The following is a 20,671-nucleotide window of genomic DNA, read 5'->3' as shown; positions in this document are numbered from 1 at the left end:
GGACCTCTGCAGAAAGATGGAGACGAAAGCTTTGGGTGGTTCCTACTACTTCATGATGCTGATCGATGACTACAATAGAAGGATATGGATATACTTCCTGAAGACTAAAGACAAGGCTTTTAGTAAGTTCAAGGAATGGCATGTAATGGTCGAGAAAGAATCAGGGAGGAAGGTGAAGAAATTGAGGTCAGATAGAGGTGGAGAGTTCACATCAATTGAATTCGAAAGTTGCTACAAAAGTCACGGGATCAAGAGGCAAAAACCCCTGCCACATACATCACAGCAAAATGGAGTAGCAGAGTGCAAGATGCACATCATCTGCAAAATGGGCCGGAGTATGATGAAAGGGAAAGATTTGCCAAAGTCTTTCTGGGCTGAAGCATGTAACACGGCAGTTTACATTCTCAATTGTAGCTACACGAAGGCTGTGAATGGGATGACTCCACTGCAGGCCTTTTCTAGTAAGAAACCTTCAGCTGCACATTTCAGAGTTTTTGGAAGTGACTGTTTTGTGCATGTCCCTAATGCTAATAGGACCAAATGGGAACCGAAGAGCTGGAAGTGTATTTTCTTGGGCTACAGTGAAGAGGCGAAGGGTTACCATCTCTATAACCCTATTACCAAGAAGGTAATAGTCAGTCGTGATGTGGTCTTCTCAGAATAGCTGCATCAATTGGAGGAGAATGCTTTCTTCCCAGACAACCACGACTAGGATATCCATCTAGTACCACCAGAAATAGCAGACTGAACTCCCCCAACGGTGCTTGGGAGGATTCAAGATAAAGAAGATGAAGAAGAGCCTATAGAACCACAACGTGATGTGGTCTTCTCAGAATAGCTACATCAGTTGGAGGAGAATGCTTTCTTCCCAGACAACCACGACTAGGATATCCATCCAATACCACCACGAATAGCAGACCGAACTCCCCCAACAGTGCTTGGGAGGATTCAAGATAAAGAAGATGAAGAAGAGCCTATAGAACCACAATGGCAACGGCCATTCTCGAAGTGGGTAAAGCAGCATTTGGATGGCAGAGACCCTCCAGCCATTGAGGAGGAACCATCCAAACACCGCCGGTCCAAGAGATTAGAGGAGCAAAGAAGGGTGGAGGATCACTTGGTCAACTATGCTTTGATGACAGAGGTGATTCGTGCTGATGAACCCAAGTGTCTTGAAGAGGCACAGGGTGATGATAGGTGGATGGAGGCTATGTAGTCAGAGTATGGCTCCATAATGAAGAACAACACTTGGGACCTTGTGCATTGTCCACCAAAACGCAAGGTAATTGGCACCAAGTGGGTGTACAAGACCAAGTACAAGTCCGACGGCACGTTGGATAGGTACAAGGCTCGGGTCATGGCAAAAGGATTCGCACAGGTACATGGTTTTGATTATCAGGATACTTTTGCTCCCATAGCTCGACTAACCACAATTCGCAGTGTTTTGGCTTTAGCTGCCCAAGGAAGTTGGCTCGTATTTTAGATGGATGTAAAATCCACCTTTCTGAATGGAGATATCAAGGAGGAGCTATATGTGGAACAACCACCAGGTTTTGTGATCCACGGTTCAAAAGGTAAAGTCTATAAAATAAAGAAGGCACTTTACGAGCTAAAAGAGGCCCCATGAGCATGGTACTAGTGAATTGATGCCTACTTTATGCAAAACGGGTTTAGGAGGAGCCCATTTGATGAAAATTTGTATATCTTCAGAGAAGGAGGCAGGTGTACGATCGTGGTCCTTTATGTGGACGACCTTGTCATAACAGGGAACCATGAAGAGAAGGTCTCACAGACAAAGCATTTGCTAAGAAAAGAGTTTGAAATGATAGATCTCGGACTGATGCATTTCTGTTTGGGGATTGAAGTCTGGCAAGAGCCAAAACAGATCTTCATTTCACAGCTGAAGTATGCTGGAGAGATACTAAAAGCATTTGGCATGGCTGAGTGCAAGACAGTTGGTACCCCTATGGAGATTGACATGAAGATCTCAAACGAGGATTCATCACCACTAGTGGATGAAGCGAAGTACAGAAGGCTTGTGGGCAGTTTGATTTACTTGTGCAACATGCGGCCGGACATCAGCTTTGCGATTGGTGTACTAAGTAGGTTTTCCAATAAGCCACGGGAGAACCATTGGAGAGAAGGGATGCGGGTGCTGAAATACATCAAAGGCACACTTGATTATGGCATCACCTATACCAAGGGCAACATCTTGATCGGATTCTGTGACTCGGATTGGGCAGGAGACGTGGACAGTAGGAGGTCAATGACAGGTTACTGTTTCTCACTTGGATTTGGAGTTGTGTCATGGGTCAACAAGAAGCAACCCATAGTTGCTCTTTCTTCTATCGAGGCTGAGTACAAATCTGCATGCTTTTCTTCTTGCGAAGCAGTGTGGTTGAGGAGGATTTTGGGGGACATGGGTGCAGTGCAGAACGAGCCTACATAGTTATCATGTGACAATCAGAGTTGCATGGGGATTGCAAAAAACCCTGTGTTCCACACTCGCACAAAACACATTGAGATTCAATATCACTTTGTACGCGAGCTCATCATGAATGGAGAGGTCGACTTGGTGTACTGTCTGACTACAGAGAATGCTGCAGACATATTCAAAAAGGCTCTTGGAAGAGATTTGCTGGAGAGGCATCTCCATCGACTTGGCATTGGACCAAAAAAGTAAGTTCACTTGCGGGTGGACATTGAGGGGGGGTGTTAGATATCAATGCTCCACTCTCATGTAACTATGCAGGAACCAGCTAACTCTACTTGTAAGCCTCCCGTATGAGGAGAAGGCATTTGAGTAGCTCGGTTATCCGGTAGGTCCTGGTTTGGACACCAGATGGGGGCCATGTGTGGCCTGATGGGTGGACGAAGTTGGCACACTGCCAACTAGGCTACATGCAAGTGCGGAAAGGCATCCCATGACTGACCGCACTGAGGCTAGACAGAGCATTTCTTGGGGCAACCCACTCTCGAGTTGCGGGGCTCCGTTTGGAGTCCCAGACGATCTTGGATGGCTGTGGGCCAACGGCGACCATAGGTCAGTTGCTCTATTTTAGGCCACGGTTCTATCATGTGGTCGATGGCCTATTTCGGGACCGACCCCCAGTCAACCGTTTTGGGTAGACTGGGTCAGTCACCCAATTGGGTCCAACTGACTACGACTAGTGGCTATATAAGAGCAAGCTCGTGAAGCCCATTTCATCACTAGCTACAGCAACCCTGATTCCTTAGAATCCAGCCTCCATCCTCTACTGTTTCCAGCTCGCCATCGAAGCTTCTTTCATAGGAGCGCATGGCTGGGAGGCAACGCCATCTATTGTATCAAATCTACAGTAATCAAATTTTGGATTCTCCACACTATCTATTTTTCTCTCTTGTGTACGAGATCCTGTTATCTGTTGAGCACAAACATTATATTGTTTTCTTACAAAATCAAGTGCTATCTACCCACTGAAACAATCTGCAATGCCTCTATACTCTCTGAAGTCTACTCACTGAACTGATGAATGTAAGGTTTCAAGTAATGTAATGATGTGAAACCGTATGTGAGCGTATGGACTGAGTAGGTACTAGTCGAGAATTTCAGGCATGGCTTAGATTGGCAACTTGGGGAAATTCAAAGCGTTCCCTCTATGGTTATCTAGTCTACTCTTATCGGAACAGAGATTCGATAGTGCAAGCAAGCACAGGCAAACTGCCAAATAAATTAGTTAGTAGTGAATAGAGCTACGACTCTATTCAAAAGAAAGAAACGAATGGGCAAAGGGAAAGCAAGATGAACCTGGAGAAGCGAACGGAACGCTGGAGAAGAGCAGAATGCTATGAGATTTGAATTTGGGGTGGGCGAATTGAGCGTGAAACAACGATGTGGGTCTCGGAAAGCATACAAAGTTTGCGAGCGTAGGAGGTCCTCACTGCCAATACCATTATAGTGGGGATTGTTGTGAAACACGAGATGGGCAGGGCAAAATCTACTACCACATATGAGAGTCTAATTCTTCACTCACTCAATTGAGGCTCTTTATAGACTGCCACAAAACAATTGCTACATGAATTGTTAACATGTGCTAACAATTTCCCACTCCATAGCAACCACACAAACTTGCCAATCTAAAACACACTTCCTACCGTGATTTTACCCTTAGAAACGTAGAGTTTCCTCCCCTCTGTCCTGCCCACTCAGCCCCTCTCTCCCTCTCTTCTCCCTCCTCTTTTGAGAGATGTGAGCAGTTTTTTAATTTTGTTGGAGGACCGTGCGCCCTGCACATTGTTCATTCATTGGGCGCTCGGTGTGTAATGGGCTGCCCGCATTGCTCGAGAGATGCTAAAATAGCTTATGTTCTCCCAACCTAAGGACTCTTCCCAAGCCATCCATGTAGGAAGCAAGGTTTGCAATCTAGGCATTCTGTGGTGAAATGGGTTGGCCACCCGCTTTCCCATTGTTACAACGGCCGCCTAGTGACAAGCACAATTCAATCTATAAACAACCTTAGGTAGGATTCACAAACAATTGCCCATGGCTCTGGAATATGACTGTACTTCCACATGGCAATCTTTAATAGGCCATTCCTTTTGATGTCACTAGAGAATTAAATGGGTAGTCTTCCCATGCTACCCAAGGTGTGGACATCTAAAAAAGTGGGCCATTGAACAAAGAATCCTTTACTAGCTCAAGAAACTATGTTCACAGTTCATCAAACACTGTGTAAATGCCCAAAGGCTATAAAATCCGAAGGATGTGTAGACATTTGTGAATCCTACCTTAATTTGGTTTGCAAAACCCTTTCACACCTTAACAAGGCTTGCCATGGAGCAAGAACAACTCATGGGATTTTTGTGTTCACCCATGTGAGCTAGTTATCCTAAGTGGTATGCCCCTCATAGATTGTCATGTGTGTGAGAGGTAGAATCTTTTTTATATGTTGCTATTCATGAGATCGTTAGCACATGGCCACATCATCCGTATAAATTAGCGGTACGGTAATAGCACCTGCACGCAAGCAGTCGTACACAGCGTCCATACACTGTACGAATTTCAAATCTGCACTTTGCCGTACAACAGTGCAAGGCTTCCGTATAGTGTACAACTTTCAACTTTGCACTTTGCTGTACAATAGCACAAGGCTTCTGCTCAATCCATCAATTGGATTTCGTTGATGCATAGGTTCAAATATAGGTTCATTTGACGTAAAGTGGTATCTGCAAATTCATTTTTCATTTGCAGTCAAGGTTTTTAGTAGAAATTTGGGACTTGTGTGCATTCTGAAATAGAGAATTGCTTTTTGGGTGAAATTTGGCTCAATTTCAGCTTAACATTTGGGGATTTTGGCATTTAGATGCATTTTGGTAGTGTACAAGCAATTTGGAAATTTTGCAGGTTTTTTTGGACTCAGTTTGAGTCACATCTGAGCACTTGGGAATTTTCATCTGGACACATTGGCAGTAGAACTTACTTCTTTTGCAAATAAATTGCAAATTGGGGATTTTAGTCAATTTGTCTCTATTTTTGTTACATTCATAGATGACTTTACCAACTACACTTGGGTCTATGGTCTCAAGGCAAAATCAGAAGTGTTTATGCATTTCAAACACTTTGTGGCTATGGTTGAGAATGAGACAGGACTCAAGGTGTAGACACTTTAAATAGATCGAGGGGGGGAGTATATGTCTCATGAATTTGAGACATTTTTGAAAGAAAAAGGCATCATGCATCATGATGCTTATAGTGAGGCTTACACCTCAACAGAATGGCAAAGCTGAGCGAAAGAATTGCACTGCCATGGAAATGGATAGATGCATGCTCACAAGTAAGAAGTTGCCTCACAGGTTTTGGCTAGAAGGCCTCATGTGTGCCAACTATCTTTTAAATCAGGCTCCTACAAAGGCTTTGAAGACAATCACTCCCTATGAAGCATGGCATGGGAGAAAGCCTTCAATGGACCATTTCAAAGTTTTTGGTTGTGTTGCATATGCCCACGTGCCTGTGGAGTTTAGACACAAGTTGTCAAATAAGGCACTCACATGCATTTTTGTGAGATATAGTTCACAAAGCAAAGGCTATCGTCTCTACAATCCTGCTACACACAATATTTTTGTTAGTAGAGATGTTATATTCTCTGAAAATTCTGCACATACACATGCTGAATTTCAGATTCTAGCCTCTTCAGATGATGTGTTTGAGGGGATGCTTCCTATAGCATTTGGTTCCCCCATTGAAACTCAGAAGTTACAGCAACCTCCGCCAAATCCACATGTACAGATTCCGCCCCCAGCTGAATTAGTACAACCTCAGGGTGTGGATGAAGTTGTCAGGCAAGAAATTCAAGAGATACATGCAGCCAAAACAGTCCCACATTGGTTGCTTCAGACTCTCAGGGAGAGTAAGCTTGAAGCTCCATTGCTTGGCAGGACTTGTAGTGCAGTAAGGCACATGGGGGGGGCTCTTTCAGTTGAATCGGCTTATGCAAGTACTCTTCTTAATGAGGAGGAGCCTGAGACATTTGAGGAAGCAAAGGATAATATGCATTGGATGAATGCCATGCACGATGAATTGCAGTCTATTCATAAAAATCAGACTTGGGATGTCATGGATTTGCCACCAGGTAAGAATGCCATAGGTACACGATGGGTTTTCAAAGTCAAAAGAAAGCCAGATGGGTCCATTGATCAATATAAGGCAAGGCTGGTTGCAAAAGAATATGCTCAAAAAGGAGGAGGAGAGTACGGCGATAGGTGTAGAAGGGAGGGAAGGAGCTGCTGTAGAAGGGAGGAGGAGGGGAGAGATGCTACAGGAGGGAGGAGGAGGGGAGAGATTCTGTAGGAGGGAGGAGCAGAGGAGAGGGAGCCTAGAGAAGGAGGGGAGAGGAAGGAGGGAGGAGGAGCCAGAAGGAGGAGGAGGAGGGGAGAGGGAGGAGGGAGGAGGAGGAGCAAGATGGAGGAGGGGAGAGGAGGAGGGAGGGAGAGGGAGAGGGAGGAGGAGGAGGGAGGGAGGGAGGAGGGAGGGAGAGAGAGGGAGGGAGGGAGGGAGAGAGAGAGAGAGAGAGAGAGAGAGGAGGGAGGGAGATTCGCAATTTGAAATTCAAATTTCAAAAAGTGGCCCCCTCCCCTCATTGATGGGGGGAGAGGTGGGCTCAAATGTGGGCTTAACCCACCTAGGTTGGGTTGGTTAGGCCTCTTTGGGACCCTCCAAGCCCCTTGCATTAGCCCACTAAGCATTCCCTAATCCATTCCTTATGAGGCCCTTTTGAGACCCCAATTCTCCCCTAATGGTTTGATGATGTGACATTACCACATGTCCTATTGACGTGGTAGTTTTCTTATGTAGCCATTGATGGGGTATCTTATCTTGCTAGGTGGTAGGGCTGGTTTGCTGCCACATGTACTACCTAATTTTGTTTTATCTACCATGTGAATACCATGTGGTTTCCTTCTTGGCGAAGGAGGCATCATCATCAATATGTAGGTCTTTAATTTCCTCCTTCAATCTCTCTAAATAAAATGCACGAATGTTTGCACCATGTACCCTATGCAGCCACTGTTTGTAGGACATGTGTTTTCTATACAAAGGATCTCTTTGCAAACCTTCTCTTCACCAAATCCCTACCTATGTACTTCAAGAGAACTAAGGCCTCTTTGCACAAAGATACTCTACAATCTTGCAACTCGTCAACATTTCTACTCTCTAAATGAGGTCACTCAATTCTTAGATGCAAAGAAATGGGTGATGGACAAGTGGTAGTTTGTTATGTGGCTAGGTGGGCGAACACGTCTAGGTAACCAACCAAGTTGGATGTATAGACTGCTTGGTCAGTGGACTAGGGTAGTTTAGTCAAATATTTTTGGGATCCTTCTTGGGACTATAAAAGGGAGCCTTCAAGGGCTTAATCACTATCCACTTGGTGTGCCATTTTTGTGAGCACATCAGCCTAGTTCAAGGTGCCATCCAAGAGCATACAAGCTAGCAAGGGAATAGGTTATTTGCAAGGAATAAGGAGCTCACAAGTCTTCACCATTCTCAACAGCAACAAGGAAGAGGGTACCAAGGAGGAACTTGTGCCTAATATTGGGCTGCATTCAAAGCAGCAAGGATGCCAAGTTTCCATAGCAAGCAATGCCTTATAAGAGGCTGTCCACAAGGATCAATCAGAAGGTGTGATTGTAGGGCATGCTTACGAGGCCAAACTCAAGCCTAGGAGACCATGCAGGCCCAATGTTTTGGAAGTGAAAAGGGAGCTCCACTATGAGCACATAGTAGATTACCTTTAGCTCATGATAGTTGAGCATATAGTTGTGATATGCTTCCATGCCTTCTCGAAATTCTCCATAAATCCTATTACCATATTTGCACCTTCTAGCCCTATTTTATTCTACCCTTACATCACTCTATCCACATCGACTATGTAATCTTCTTTGACCTTACATCATATGATAGAGACTACACTACTATTGCATACCTTAGGTAGTGCTACAGTAGTACTTGTGGCTTGGTAACACCCTTGGCTTCAAAAGTTAAAAAGCATGACAAATATGGAAGAGCCTATACAAAAAAAAACTATGTCACATTTGGCCATATGCATATAATCCAAGTTTCAACCATCTCAAACGCCACTTCACCAAATGTGAGAGGCATTCGAAAGTTGAGAAAATTTAGACAAATATGCAGAAACCATTTCAAAATAAGATATATCATAGTTGGTCATTTGCACAGAATCCATGTTTCAAAATGCTAGATCACTAGAAGTAAAAGAATTCAAAACATAAGAATATGGACAAAAGTATGGCAAAACTTTTTCAAACAAGGGCATGTAGGACGTATTTCTCTTCCATTGACTTTTACGCCTTATCAAAATGAATATGGTTAATAAAATGGAAATTATATTTCCTATTAAGAGAAAAAGACTTTAAATAAAATCTATAATATGAAGTTCTTCTAGCTTTTTTTGGCTAGTGAGACGCAAGGATATTTCAATCCTTTTGCCCTAACTAATTGAGCTACCTAAAGTATAAGGGGAAACACTATTAATTATTGCTACATTATTAGTACCTTTTGTATTGTTGAATGAAATGCTAGACTACGTCTTTTAATGACTTATCTAATTTCTAGCTTAAAAGGAAAAAGTTACCTTTTCACCCAATCCTTCTTATTGGAGCAAAGATCGACAAGTTTTTGCTTTTGCGTATAGCACACAAGTTGTGTCACTGTGTGTGCAAAATTAGGTGAGGCATGGGGGATATAGGCATGACTATATTTTTCTTTTTAAATATATTATGATACAAAGTTTGTACAAATTTACTAGTTCGGATTATACAAAATAAGGTGAGGCATGGGGGATATAGGCATGACTATATTTTTCTTTCTAAATATATTATGATACAAAGTTTGTACAAATTTACTAGTTCGGATTATACAAAATATATTTCGTACAAAATACATGGAAATTCATGTACCCTCCAATAATGTCCATTAATTCTACCCTCTTTCATATAAAATGAGGTTCAAATATGAATAACTCAACCTAGCGCATGCGTGTCGTGGACTCACTCTTTATGTGAGATAAGGAAGGAATTAAACTAATGTAAATGGGGGGGGCGGAGGTATTTAGTCTTTGTATGAGGACCAAAAATGTTGAAAGAAAATATTTTTAAAATTTGCACTTGAGACTTTTGGGGCAAGCACTTGCATGTGACTTACGTGAGACTTTGTTTGTTTAGGATTGCAATATTATTAGAGGGGCACGTGTGGGGACTAATTCTTTGTTTGAGGGGAAGAAAGGGAGGGCAAAAAGGCGAAAGCAATAAATTTGCATGGGACTTATGTGAAACTTTGTTTATGTCAAAAGTGAGATTGCAATATTATTAGAGGGGTGGGGTTGGGGGGGTGAGCCTTTTGTTTGAGGGCTAGAAAGGGAGGGAAAAAAGAAAGCTACTTTCAAGTAAACTTCACCCTTCTCTAAAAGGGCAAGAGACTTTTGGGGGTGGGATTTGCATGGGACTTGTGTAAACTTTTGTTTGTAATATGTGATAGAATAAGGTGGGTTTTGAAAAAGAAATTTGATTAAAAATGTGGGAATGAGTCTTGATGGGTAAGTATGAAGGAAAGAGTGGAGGTGCAAGTGAGAAAGGTCAAAACACCCACCCACGAGACATCCATGAGATGTCGAAAGGTAAGAAAGGTCAAAGCGCCCACCCACTAGACATCCATGAGATATAATGTGATGAAACGAGTGGAGGTGCACAGGTATAAGAAAGGCCAAAACAAACACCCAGTATAGAGAGCCATGAGATGTATGGTGGGTGTTTGTGCCAACCCAAAAAGACGACTCCCAAAATAAGAGTGCGCAAGTATAGGGGCCATTGCCTCTTAGTATATTGGTAAGCATACATATCTCACATAAGGGAGGTTCCCGCTCATTGCCAAGCATATGTTGCTCACATCTAGGAAATCTACATGTGAAGGTGGTTTCCATTAAGGAACCCTACAAATCATAATTCGGTGCTCGATTGCCTTGTTGGAGATGGAAGAAAGAGTTGGCTACTTGAGAATTTTGGGGTTCCGATGATGTTGGTTTGTTATTGCAACCAATAGTATTGCATGTTTTTTTGTATGGTTTTGGTCTATTGTTGTAGGTTTTCTTTCTCGGACATCGGCAAGGAGGGAACAATTGTCCCTTAGTGTTGACAGATGCTCACAAATGCTCAGGGATGCGCAAAGGTCCAAGGAAGTAGTCCTGTGTACTCATTTTTAAAAACCCTTTGCAGTAGAGTGCCTATGACGATAAAGATGGTGGCATGTGTGGGAGCTCTTCCTATGTCCTCCTCCTTCTCCTTCTCCTTCGTGTTCCTTCTCCTCCTCTTGCTCTCCGTGTCCTCCCCCTATGCTTCAACCACCAACCAACAAGATGGTTAGTCCTCTTCCTTCAAATCTTTGTGTTGGGCAATTCCCATGTGTTTTGGGCACTTCCCATTTGTTATGTTTGTTTTGGGCACTTGCCATGTGATGTGGGCACTTCCCATGTGTTTTGGGCACTTCCAAGATGTTATCTTTGTTTTGGGCATTTACCATGTGTTTTTGGGCACTTGCCATTTTGTTTTCTTTGTTGAGGGCACCTCCCATTTTGTTTTGGGCACTTAGCATTTTGTTTTGGGCACCTCCCATTTTGTTTTGGGCGCTCCCATGTCCTCCTCAGTGTGCTTTATGAGCCTCCTCCTCTCCTCATTGCTAAGTTGTTGCTCGCCCAAAATGAGATGTTTTGTGGTGCTCTCAAATTTTGATATTGCAAGCTTTGCGTTGTCATCTCAAGCCTTGATATGATGGGTTCACTGTTTGCAGTGAATGCTCTCATTGCTCTGCGCACAGCTTGGTCTTCAAATCCATTCTCCTGGGACTCCAGCACCGATCCTTGCATCAAACCATGGCTCGGCATCATCTGCGACAGCACCAACACGCGAATCACTCAATTGTACAGTTTTTGATCCTTTCACACTCCAATTTCTCCCGGAATTGCAATCGTCAATCGGCTCGAATCGCGTATAACTTTGCCCTTTCGTTTCAGCAGAATTCTCATCAACCAAAATCTGAATGGAAGCCTGCCCGCTGCGATAGGAGACTTGACCAATTTGACAGATTTGTATGCTTCTTCAACTCGATTCGAATCGTTCGATTTCCTTCCGAAGTTTGGCTGTATGACCTACTGCTTTTCTAAATTCACAGGGACTTATCATCCAACCCAGGGCTAGGAGGCACTCTTCCTGACGAGATTGGAAAGTTGATCCACCTGCGGAAATTGTAAGTAGCGAGTCAAGCATTTCTCTGCTTCTCTAAACGCTCTCATAGTCAGTAGCTTCTTTCTTGCAATAATCGACCAGCAGCGAGGCCTAATTACGTGTGATTGTACAGTTATGTGCAGTTCTGTGCTTTCTCCAGTTCGATTCCATCCTCAATAGGGAACATGACGAAGTTACAGCACTTGTAAGAACACACGGAAAACTTACAGTTTGGGCGAATACTAGTCTTAAGATTTGACGCTTGTCAATGAGAAATTTCACATCTGTCATGTTCCGATTTCCTAAATGTCCAGGGGCTTGACTGGGAATTCTTTCACGGGACCTTTACCAGCGAGCATTGGGCTCCTCAAGAATATGGTCTGGCTTGATCTATCGAGCAATAACCTTTCTGGAGTTTTGCCAGATTCAACTAAAAGTGATACTGGAAGCGGCTTGGACAACTTAATCAACGCAAAGCACTTGTGAGCCAAGAATTGCATTCTTGTCTTTTGAAAAATGTACTTGATTCAAACTAGAACTTGCATGGAATTAACAACTCGGTGTCTTCTTGTATCATCATTCGCAAACGGAAGCCATCTACAAAATAATTCTTTCTCAGGGAGCATTCCATCGTCTATTTTCAAACCACAGATGCAGCTTCTACACTTGTAAGCTGGCTGTGACAAATTCTCCTCTGAATTTGGGAGGCCAAGATTTGCAAACCATTGATTGTGGTGAACTTGCGTGACCAGGTTGCTGCACAAAAACAATTTCACAGGAAATATTCCTACAAACGTTGGCGATTTGCTACATGTTCAGATATTGTAAGTATAAAAACAGAGGCTTTATTTCTTGATTTGGTTTCAATAATCTATCTTGATTACTTTTTAGGTGAATGCCTAAATAATGCTCTTTCACAATTTGTTTTCATTTGGCAGGCGATTGGATAGTAATCACCTCACTGGTGAAGTTCCATCTGGGATCAATGGCATTAAAAATCTCACGACATTGTATGCTCTGGGAACTGAGAATTGGTGTCAAGCATTGTTTCTGAACATATTACTTGCTCTAATAAGAAGTTGATCATTCTGTAAGGCCCATGAGTTTCCTTCTGTTGTTCCTCAGGCAGCTCAACAACAACTCTTTAACCCATCTCCCAGATCTTTCTAACAATAAGGCGCTGCAAATGCTGTAAGATTTTGTATCCGACCGATGCTCTGCTGTGCAGAATAGTATCTGTTGCTTTGCATTTTCTTCCTTTCATTCAGACAACACGAAGGTAGTTTTTGAAAATTCACGTCTCCATGGCAGGGAGCTTGGGAATAATCCTTTCAACAACTCGATGATTCCGGCTTGGATCACGAATTTGACAAACCTCCGCTTGCTGTTAAGTCGGTTTTTGCACTCTTGTGTGTATAGCGTTGGTGTTATGTATGACGCAGGGAGCCAAATGGAATATGGGCAGATGTTAATTCTGTCGTTTAATTTCCTCTGCTACCCTTTGCAGATCCATGCAATCTGCAAATTTGAGCGGCAACATATCTGCTGAAATTTTCGAACTGGAGTACATCTCCAACGTGTAAGTTTCTCACGGCTTAATCGATAATGAATCGGATTTACAGCCAATGGCGAAACGCATGAAGAAGCTGAGTGAAATCTATGCACTGCTGTAATTAAAGGACGCTTGGATCGAACAATTTGAACGGAACGTTGAACATGAGCGCATCAAGTCCGACACTTCTGCTCGTGAATGTGACGAACAACGATATATCCGGCCTTGACATCGGCAATTACGCACAAGAATTACTGTGAGTGGGTTCTCATCCCTTTCTCATTCTCAGCAGTATTCCGAAGACTTTGCTAGCTGTGATACGATGATTTGTGTGTTGAGATACTGTTTGGTTGATTCTCCACAGATTGGATGGAAATCCTTACTGTAACAACAATCCAAGTACTTGTACAAATGCGATATCGCCTGCTCTGCCCGCAGTTTCTCCCGCCCCCGCCCCCGCCCTCTCAGATTGCACAAATATATGCCCCTCCCAATATGCAATCAATCCTAGAGCTTCTGGTAGTTGCCGATGCGCCCGCCCTGTCTTGGCCAATGTTACCTTTCTTGCATCTAAACTTCCCCTTTTGACCGACTACAATATCTCTCTAATGGAGAAAAAACTCGCATCTGGGCTGAGCTTCTTCGTTGGAAACCTGCAATTTCTCGACAGCCAAGTGGTGGTGCAGGTCCTCTCGAGTACTCAAGTGACGGTTTCGGTGTTCCCACCTAGCATCACGGATGTATGGAGCCCGAACGATGCCGCCAGTATATCGTACGTAATAAAAAATCAGGACATTGAGTTTCTTGACATCGGACCAATAGCTTGTCAGTTTCTCGGCAGTCCTTACAATTCGGGTAATTCGCCGACGTACTCGTGATCTGAAGGCGTTATTCGTTATCGTATTGCTTTGATTCTTCACGACATTCGGACTATAAGTAACATCTTACAGAGCATCGCCTATATCTGGCTTTCTCCCATTTCTATTTTTCTACAGTGCGCATCTCACTCTCTTTGATTTCATGCCTCAGTCGCCATAGTGACCAAGCTCAGCACAGCTGCCAAGATTGGTATCGGAGTCGGTGCGTCAATTTTTGTGATTGCCATCATAGTGGTTGCGGCTTACGCTGTCACGCAGAAAAAGAGAGCAGAGATAGCAGAGTCGCAAAGAAAGCCTTTCGGTAAATAATGCTGGCATAGATTTGGATTTTTTCGCTTGGATGACCAAGTACTGATTAGAGATGCTGTGGTTGTTGTTCACAGCTGCTTGGATCGCCGCCAGCGAGGGAGAGACCGCCGAAATTCCTCAGTTGAAAGGTGCTCGTTGGTTTTCGTTGGAGGAGATACGAAAATATACTAAGAACTTTAGTCCAAACAATGAGATCGGTGAAGGAGGATACGGAAAGGTAGCTTCAGGATGTTTTCCTAGAATTTTGAAGTTCTGATCAGTCACTTCGTGCTGGCATTTTCTAATGACGAACTCAAGGGCTTTCAAAAATCATCCATAAGTTTGCGATCGCTTTACTACATGCTGGGAATTCCTGCACAGGTGTACCAAGGTTATCTTTTATCCGGAGAACAAGTGGCAATTAAAAGGGCGGGGGCTAGCTCTTTACAAGGTGCGACAGAGTTCAAGAATGAGATAGAGCTTTTGTCTCGGGTGCACCACAGGAATTTGGTTGGTCTGATCGGATTTTGTTTCGAAGAAGGAGAGCAGATGCTGGTGTACGAGTACATGCCAAACGGAACACTAAGAGAAGGCTTGACTGGTATCATTGAATTTATGAAAGATACAGTGTGTAAGCAAGAGAACAAATATATGAGCAATGTTAAGCTGAAGCAATTCTCTGATGTTAAGCAATAGCTCCTATGATTGAGTCTTTCCCAGGTCGAACTAGATTGAGTTTTTGTGATGAGCAATCCTGAAGTAGTGTAAGCTGAAGCAATTCTGTGATACCAATTAATCAGTTTCTGTGCTTGAGTCTTTCCCAGATCGACGAACTGGATTGAGTTTTTGTGATCAGCAATCCTGAAGTAGTGTAAGCTGAAGCAATTTTGTGATATTAAGTAATGAGTTTCTTTGATTGGGTTTTTTCCAGGTCGAACTGGATTTAAGATGGATTGGGAAAGAAGGCTTGCAGTTGCCCTGGGTTCTGCAAGGGGCATTGCCTATTTGCATAATGAAGCTAATCCACCGATCATTCACAGAGACATAAAGTCGAGCAACATCCTTCTGGACAATAAGCTAGTAGATAAGGTGGCAGATTTTGGTCTCTCAGTCGACCTTACATCCAAGTTCGAGGATGGCAAATCCTCTGTGTGGACAAAAGTGAAAGGAACACTGGTATGTGGAAGAACTTGGTTCAACAACAAATGCTAGCAAAAGACGAATTCAACATCATCTTCCTTATGGGTTTGTGTGAAAGCAAATTGTGAAACGTAGCAAGAAGCAGATTATTTGTCTTCACACATCCACAAGCTGATGTGGATGTGTGAAGGCAAATAATCAGCTTCCTGCATCTGCAAGCAAATTCTGAAATGTTGCAGAAATCAGCTTGGGGATGTGTGAAAGCAAATAATTAGCTTCCTGCGACATTTCACAATTTCCTTTCACACATCCACAAGCTAGTCAGCTTCCTGCAATTTGCTTTCACAAATCCGCCAAGTTGATTATCCCCAAGCTAGGCTGGCTATACATCAGCCTAGCTTGTGGATGTGTCAAAGCAAATCAGCTTAGCTTGTGGATGTGTGAAAGCTAATTGTCACATGTTGCAGGAAGCTTGTGGATAGGGTAGCTATTGTAGTGTAGACGGAACTGATGATGGGAAACTGAATGAAACAGGGATATCTGGATCCAGACTATTACATGACGAATCAACTGACATATAAGAGCGATGTGTACAGCTATGGGGTGGTATTGCTGGAGCTGGTGACAGGAAGGGCTCCAATTCAGGCAGGCAAGTATGTGGTGCGTGAATTGAAGATAATGGTTGGGGAAGGGTGGATGGAAGCTGTAATGCAGTCAATGGTGGATCCAAATCTGAGAGACTATCCGTCCAAGTCATTGGAAAGGCTGGTGGAGTTGGCATTGAGGTGTGTGGAGGATGATCCAACAGATCGACCCACCATGGCAGAGGTGGTGAAAGAACTCGAAGCTCTGAGCTTGCAGCAGCAGCAGGTGCCCTTTGAAGCCTTGAATGTAGAAATTGGAGATGACCAGTCGCCCATATATTCCAGGCAATATGATATTCTCTCCACTCATTCATTCGAGTATAGTGGGAGCTTGCCTAGTGCTGCATTTCCCAAGTGATTGCTCAAAGGATGATGCTTTATGAGATGCTCTCATAGTGTCCCAAGCTTGGAGCCTCGTTAATAGGCACTTGAGGATTGTGATTGGCTGCAATCAATCGAGTGATATGAATTGACTCTCTGTCTCTCTCTCTCTCTCACACACACACACAATGTTTGGGAAATGACCCTACAATGTGTAGTTCGTATAAGCTTTAGGCTAGTTGACCAGCCAATCTAGGTTGGTCAGTTGACTCTAACTAACTCAGAGAATCAACCGTTGGCTAGTCTAGGGGCTATTCCCAAGCCCTATATGTACCTCTCCATCCCAACCAGCCGAGTACAATTTCCCTTCACTTCCTCTCTTGTTCCAAAAGTGAGAATTGCACGAGCTCCTTCCTGTCCAATGTCAAATTCTACATCTCCCCACTCAATTCCTGTTAGAGATTTGCTGAGTTTTTTGAAGGTCTCACTCCCACTGTCTTCTGCTATAGATCCCTAGACAATCTAACAAGTTGAAAGGACTTCCAATGTGGATTACAGAGGAACTTTAAAAAACTCAATTGAAGAGCAAAGCCTCATAGCTTGCAAAGGTGAAGGCGGCCAGAAAGCAAGGCAAATGGGCTGCCTACCGAGATAGCAAGGCATTAATTAAAGACTTCAAAGCAAAACCAATAGACCCTCAGTCTATAACTGATGTATGATCTTCATTTGCTCTCCCTTTTTCTATTTTGGTTTCTCAGATGTACTGGTGGAACCAGTTGTAATTAGAACTTTATGTGATTCTCTTGAGACATATTATAAAAAACTACTTTTTTTGCCCAATTTCACTTCACTTCCAGTGCCTCACCACACTTGCTCTTGCCTACCCTAGCCTGCCTACACCTCTCCTTAAGGTGTGTGGAGTGGGAGTTCTATTGCAGTAATGATTCCTTCACTTTGTTGGAACACTACACTGACTATTTCTTCATGGTTCACTATTTTGTTGGTGTAATATGTTCATAGTTGAGCCTACTGTGTGTTCTTTGAGTTATGTACAAAAGATGAATATGTTAAGTGCATGTTGTGTGAGCTTTCTATCATCATGCAATCCTTTCTGTATGTTTTTCTATACTATGTGCATGCAAAGATTACAAGATATGATACACCAGCTAGCTTGGTGCATAAAGGAGGCAAGTATTTATTGAAATAATAATTAGCTAGCTATAGTTGGACAAGAAGGGACGAAAATAGCATGATAGACTTGGCTAGCTAGATTTGAGAACTGTCTAAACTTCTTGTAGATGGTCATAGAAGGAAGTGGCTAATAAGTCAAGCTATAACTTGTTAGCCAGTTTGTGTCTCTATGACCATCTCACTTTAACCATACAAAGTGAGTGAGATAATAGGTCAAGCTATAATACATAGAAGGAGGTGGCTAATAGGTCAAGCTATAACTTGTTAGCTAGTTTGTGTCTCTATGATCATCTCACTTTTAAACCATACAAAGTGAGTGAGATAAATTCATTACATGGGTTGAAAATCAAGGCCTATTGTGGTTGATGTATCTTAATTGGTATGAGTAACCTGACCCGTCTACAACGGGTTCGAGACCCGCTCTGTGGGGTCTCAAGATGCTAAAATGTTATTAATTTCAATAACAGCCAACAGACAGTGATGGTATGTGGTCCATCATCCCTATGAAGCCGACGAGCCAAGACAGCGTAATATCCGAAGTGGACTCGTCTCTCCAAAGGATTGTGGATGTGGAGATTCATTACAAACCTTGAATCAGGAACAATCCTAAAAGACAAACAATAGCATGTTTCCCCACTTATATAATCCAAATAACCTTTTGTTTTAACAAAAATAAAGCAACAAACTATACACGCTTCCTACACAAGGTAGCTCTCCATCTCAAGCAGATCCAACAATAGTTGCATGCTCTCTAGAGATCTCTAGCCTACAGGATCTGCAATTTTCTAAGTCAATGACTCTACTATTAAACAGGTTGTGGCTGTCAAGCAATTATGTACCTTGCACCTGTGCTCCTATTTTGGTGACAAACGTGAACTGCCTAGACATCCTATGAAACGCACATGTCAATCTACATATACAGGAGAAAACAATAGACTTTCAAGGAAAAATAGCTTGTAGTATATTGCAAACCCATAACTCAAATGAAAAATGAAATTTCACAGAGTACACACAAAACTCATAAAATCCAAACATTATCAAGGACAAAATCATGAAATATTGTGTCTCACTTAATCTTTGTATAAATAGCTGGCATTCCTGAAGACATATGACAGTTCTTGGATGGAATATTGAATGAACTTAAGAAAAGCTATACAAAGATTACCGAAATCAAGATTTGCTACCCAAGAAAGTATTAGGAGGGCTTGAAAGAGCAATGGCATACTCCTAGGCTCATCGGACACACTCTCCAAACTGAAAACCTTAACAACGTTTGATGCTTGGCAAATACGTGAAAATGCCACATATAGCTGGCCATGACTGAACACCGATGTCGCCAAGTATAGTCCCAAAATAGACAATGCTTGGCCCTGTGACTTGTTGATTGTCATGCCAAATGCCAATTGGATAGGAGATTGCTGTCTCCTCATGTCGAATGGAAGTTTAAGGTTGGTTGGAATGAATGTTATCCTTGGAATGAACGCTCTATCACCAGCATTGGTACTGGTAATGATTTCACCTTCTAACACTTTCGCATGAAACTCTTTGCATATCAATCATGTCCCATTGCACAGACCCTGCTGAGGATTCAGATTGTGCAACAAAATTATAGGAGCATCCCTTTTCAAAACCAATCGATGCAGGGGGTATCCACCACGAAGATCCAGACTATTCAGATACTCGACTGCAAACAAAAAAGAATATCCCCCTGAGTTGTCCACTAAGTCTACGCTTAGGTACTTCCTTTTCTCATCAGGCATTTCCTTTAATGCTGTAGCATTAATTACATCAACCTCAAGGTTTTGAGGTGCAAGAATAGCACACTCTTGAAAGTATTGTGCACAGTCCAAAACAGTTGCAAGCCCTCTATACACCCATCCAATGAGGTCTTCCATGGACTTTGTCTCTAAAATCATCTGCGATGGAATCACAATAGTATCTTCTTTTGTACATCTGTTTATCCCATTGCCAATGTCCAAAACCCATTGCGTGAACTCTTTCTTGGTAGATTTATCACCATTCCGAAGGACCCGCATATTCTGCATCAACTTCAATATTGTAGTGCGACCCCAAATCCTTGAGTGGCATAAGGTAGCATTGACAATGTCCTCTCGTCCTTCCTTTGGAAGCACTGGCAAGACTTGTTGTCTAAAATCCCCCCCCAACAACACCACCTTCCCACCAACAAGTTGCTCATTTGACATGATATCTGTACTGTTCTGTCTAGTGCTTCGAAAGCAAACCGATGAGTCATGGTTGCCTCATCCCATATTATCATCCTAGCCATCTTCAAAACATATGCGACGTGACTATTAACCTTAATAAAACAGTTGCTAGTACCATCCAGCTCCAACGGTATCTTGAATCATGAGTGCTCATATTAATGCTGTAATCCCAGAAGATGCACATGGCAAAGTGATGTGCCCCTCCCCACACAACCAAGAGAGCAAGCAATTATAGAGAAATGTCTTTCTAGACCCTCCTAGACCAATGATGAAAAATACCTCACCGTCATCTCCATAGACCTTTGCCAAAATCTGATCGAATGCAGCACGTTGATAGTGATTCAAGGACATTTCCATCCGCTGGGCAGTTTGTGCTTCTTTCACACAATCAAACATTCTTTCTTCTTGCAATAAGCCATTTGTAGCTTCTGACAAAGATGTTATGTTGACAACAGGCATTCTGTTAAACTCAGCCAACCTGTGCCCATGTTGTTAAAGAATGTGCTCCAAGTGCAATACAGCCTTCTTTATCACCAAGGCATGATGAGCAATTAAATTCCCCATACTTGATTCCAATATATGAAAAATTTCATCTGAAAACTCGGCGGAAAATCTTTCCCACAAAAATCCAGGAGACACTGGCTCACAGAAAACCAAAATTGT

The 20,671-nt window shown here is 42.8% G+C and overlaps 1 protein-coding gene across 1 annotated transcript; it reads left to right on the top strand.

Moving 5' to 3' along the window:
• Nucleotides 1-11,144: 11,144 nt before the first annotated feature.
• Nucleotides 11,145-17,223, top strand: LOC147897452 (leucine-rich repeat receptor protein kinase HPCA1-like). The gene is made up of 18 exons (XM_087380307.1): nucleotides 11,145-11,465; nucleotides 11,562-11,633; nucleotides 11,717-11,791; nucleotides 11,903-11,974; nucleotides 12,084-12,251; nucleotides 12,363-12,437; nucleotides 12,522-12,593; nucleotides 12,708-12,779; nucleotides 12,895-12,960; nucleotides 13,081-13,155; nucleotides 13,277-13,348; nucleotides 13,449-13,577; nucleotides 13,686-14,176; nucleotides 14,351-14,500; nucleotides 14,583-14,725; nucleotides 14,869-15,088; nucleotides 15,419-15,663; nucleotides 16,162-17,223. Exons 1-18 carry the CDS (start codon nucleotides 11,314-11,316, stop codon nucleotides 16,627-16,629), a joined length of 2,817 nt encoding a protein of 938 aa, XP_087236433.1. The 5' UTR covers nucleotides 11,145-11,313; the 3' UTR covers nucleotides 16,630-17,223.
• Nucleotides 17,224-20,671: the final 3,448 nt, after the last annotated feature.

This window comes from Dipteris shenzhenensis, chromosome 10, assembly GCF_047967505.1.
Source record: "Dipteris shenzhenensis isolate YYH24624 ecotype China chromosome 10, Dip_SZ_1.0, whole genome shotgun sequence".
Taxonomy (NCBI): Eukaryota; Viridiplantae; Streptophyta; class Polypodiopsida; order Gleicheniales; family Dipteridaceae; genus Dipteris; species Dipteris shenzhenensis.
The sequence above is the reverse complement of the archived record's forward strand: the minus strand, read 5'-3'. Positions and strand labels throughout refer to the sequence as shown.

Excerpts from the sequence above, each read along its gene's own strand:
- LOC147897452 (XM_087380307.1), top strand. The coding sequence starts at position 11,314 with ATGATGGGTTCACTGTTTGCAGTGAATGCTCTCATTGCTCTGCGCACA. Across the intron at positions 11,975-12,083 it reads ATGACGAAGTTACAGCACTT|GGGCTTGACTGGGAATTCTT; the intron begins GTAAGAACACAC and ends CTAAATGTCCAG. Across the intron at positions 13,578-13,685 it reads AATTACGCACAAGAATTACT|ATTGGATGGAAATCCTTACT; the intron begins GTGAGTGGGTTC and ends GATTCTCCACAG.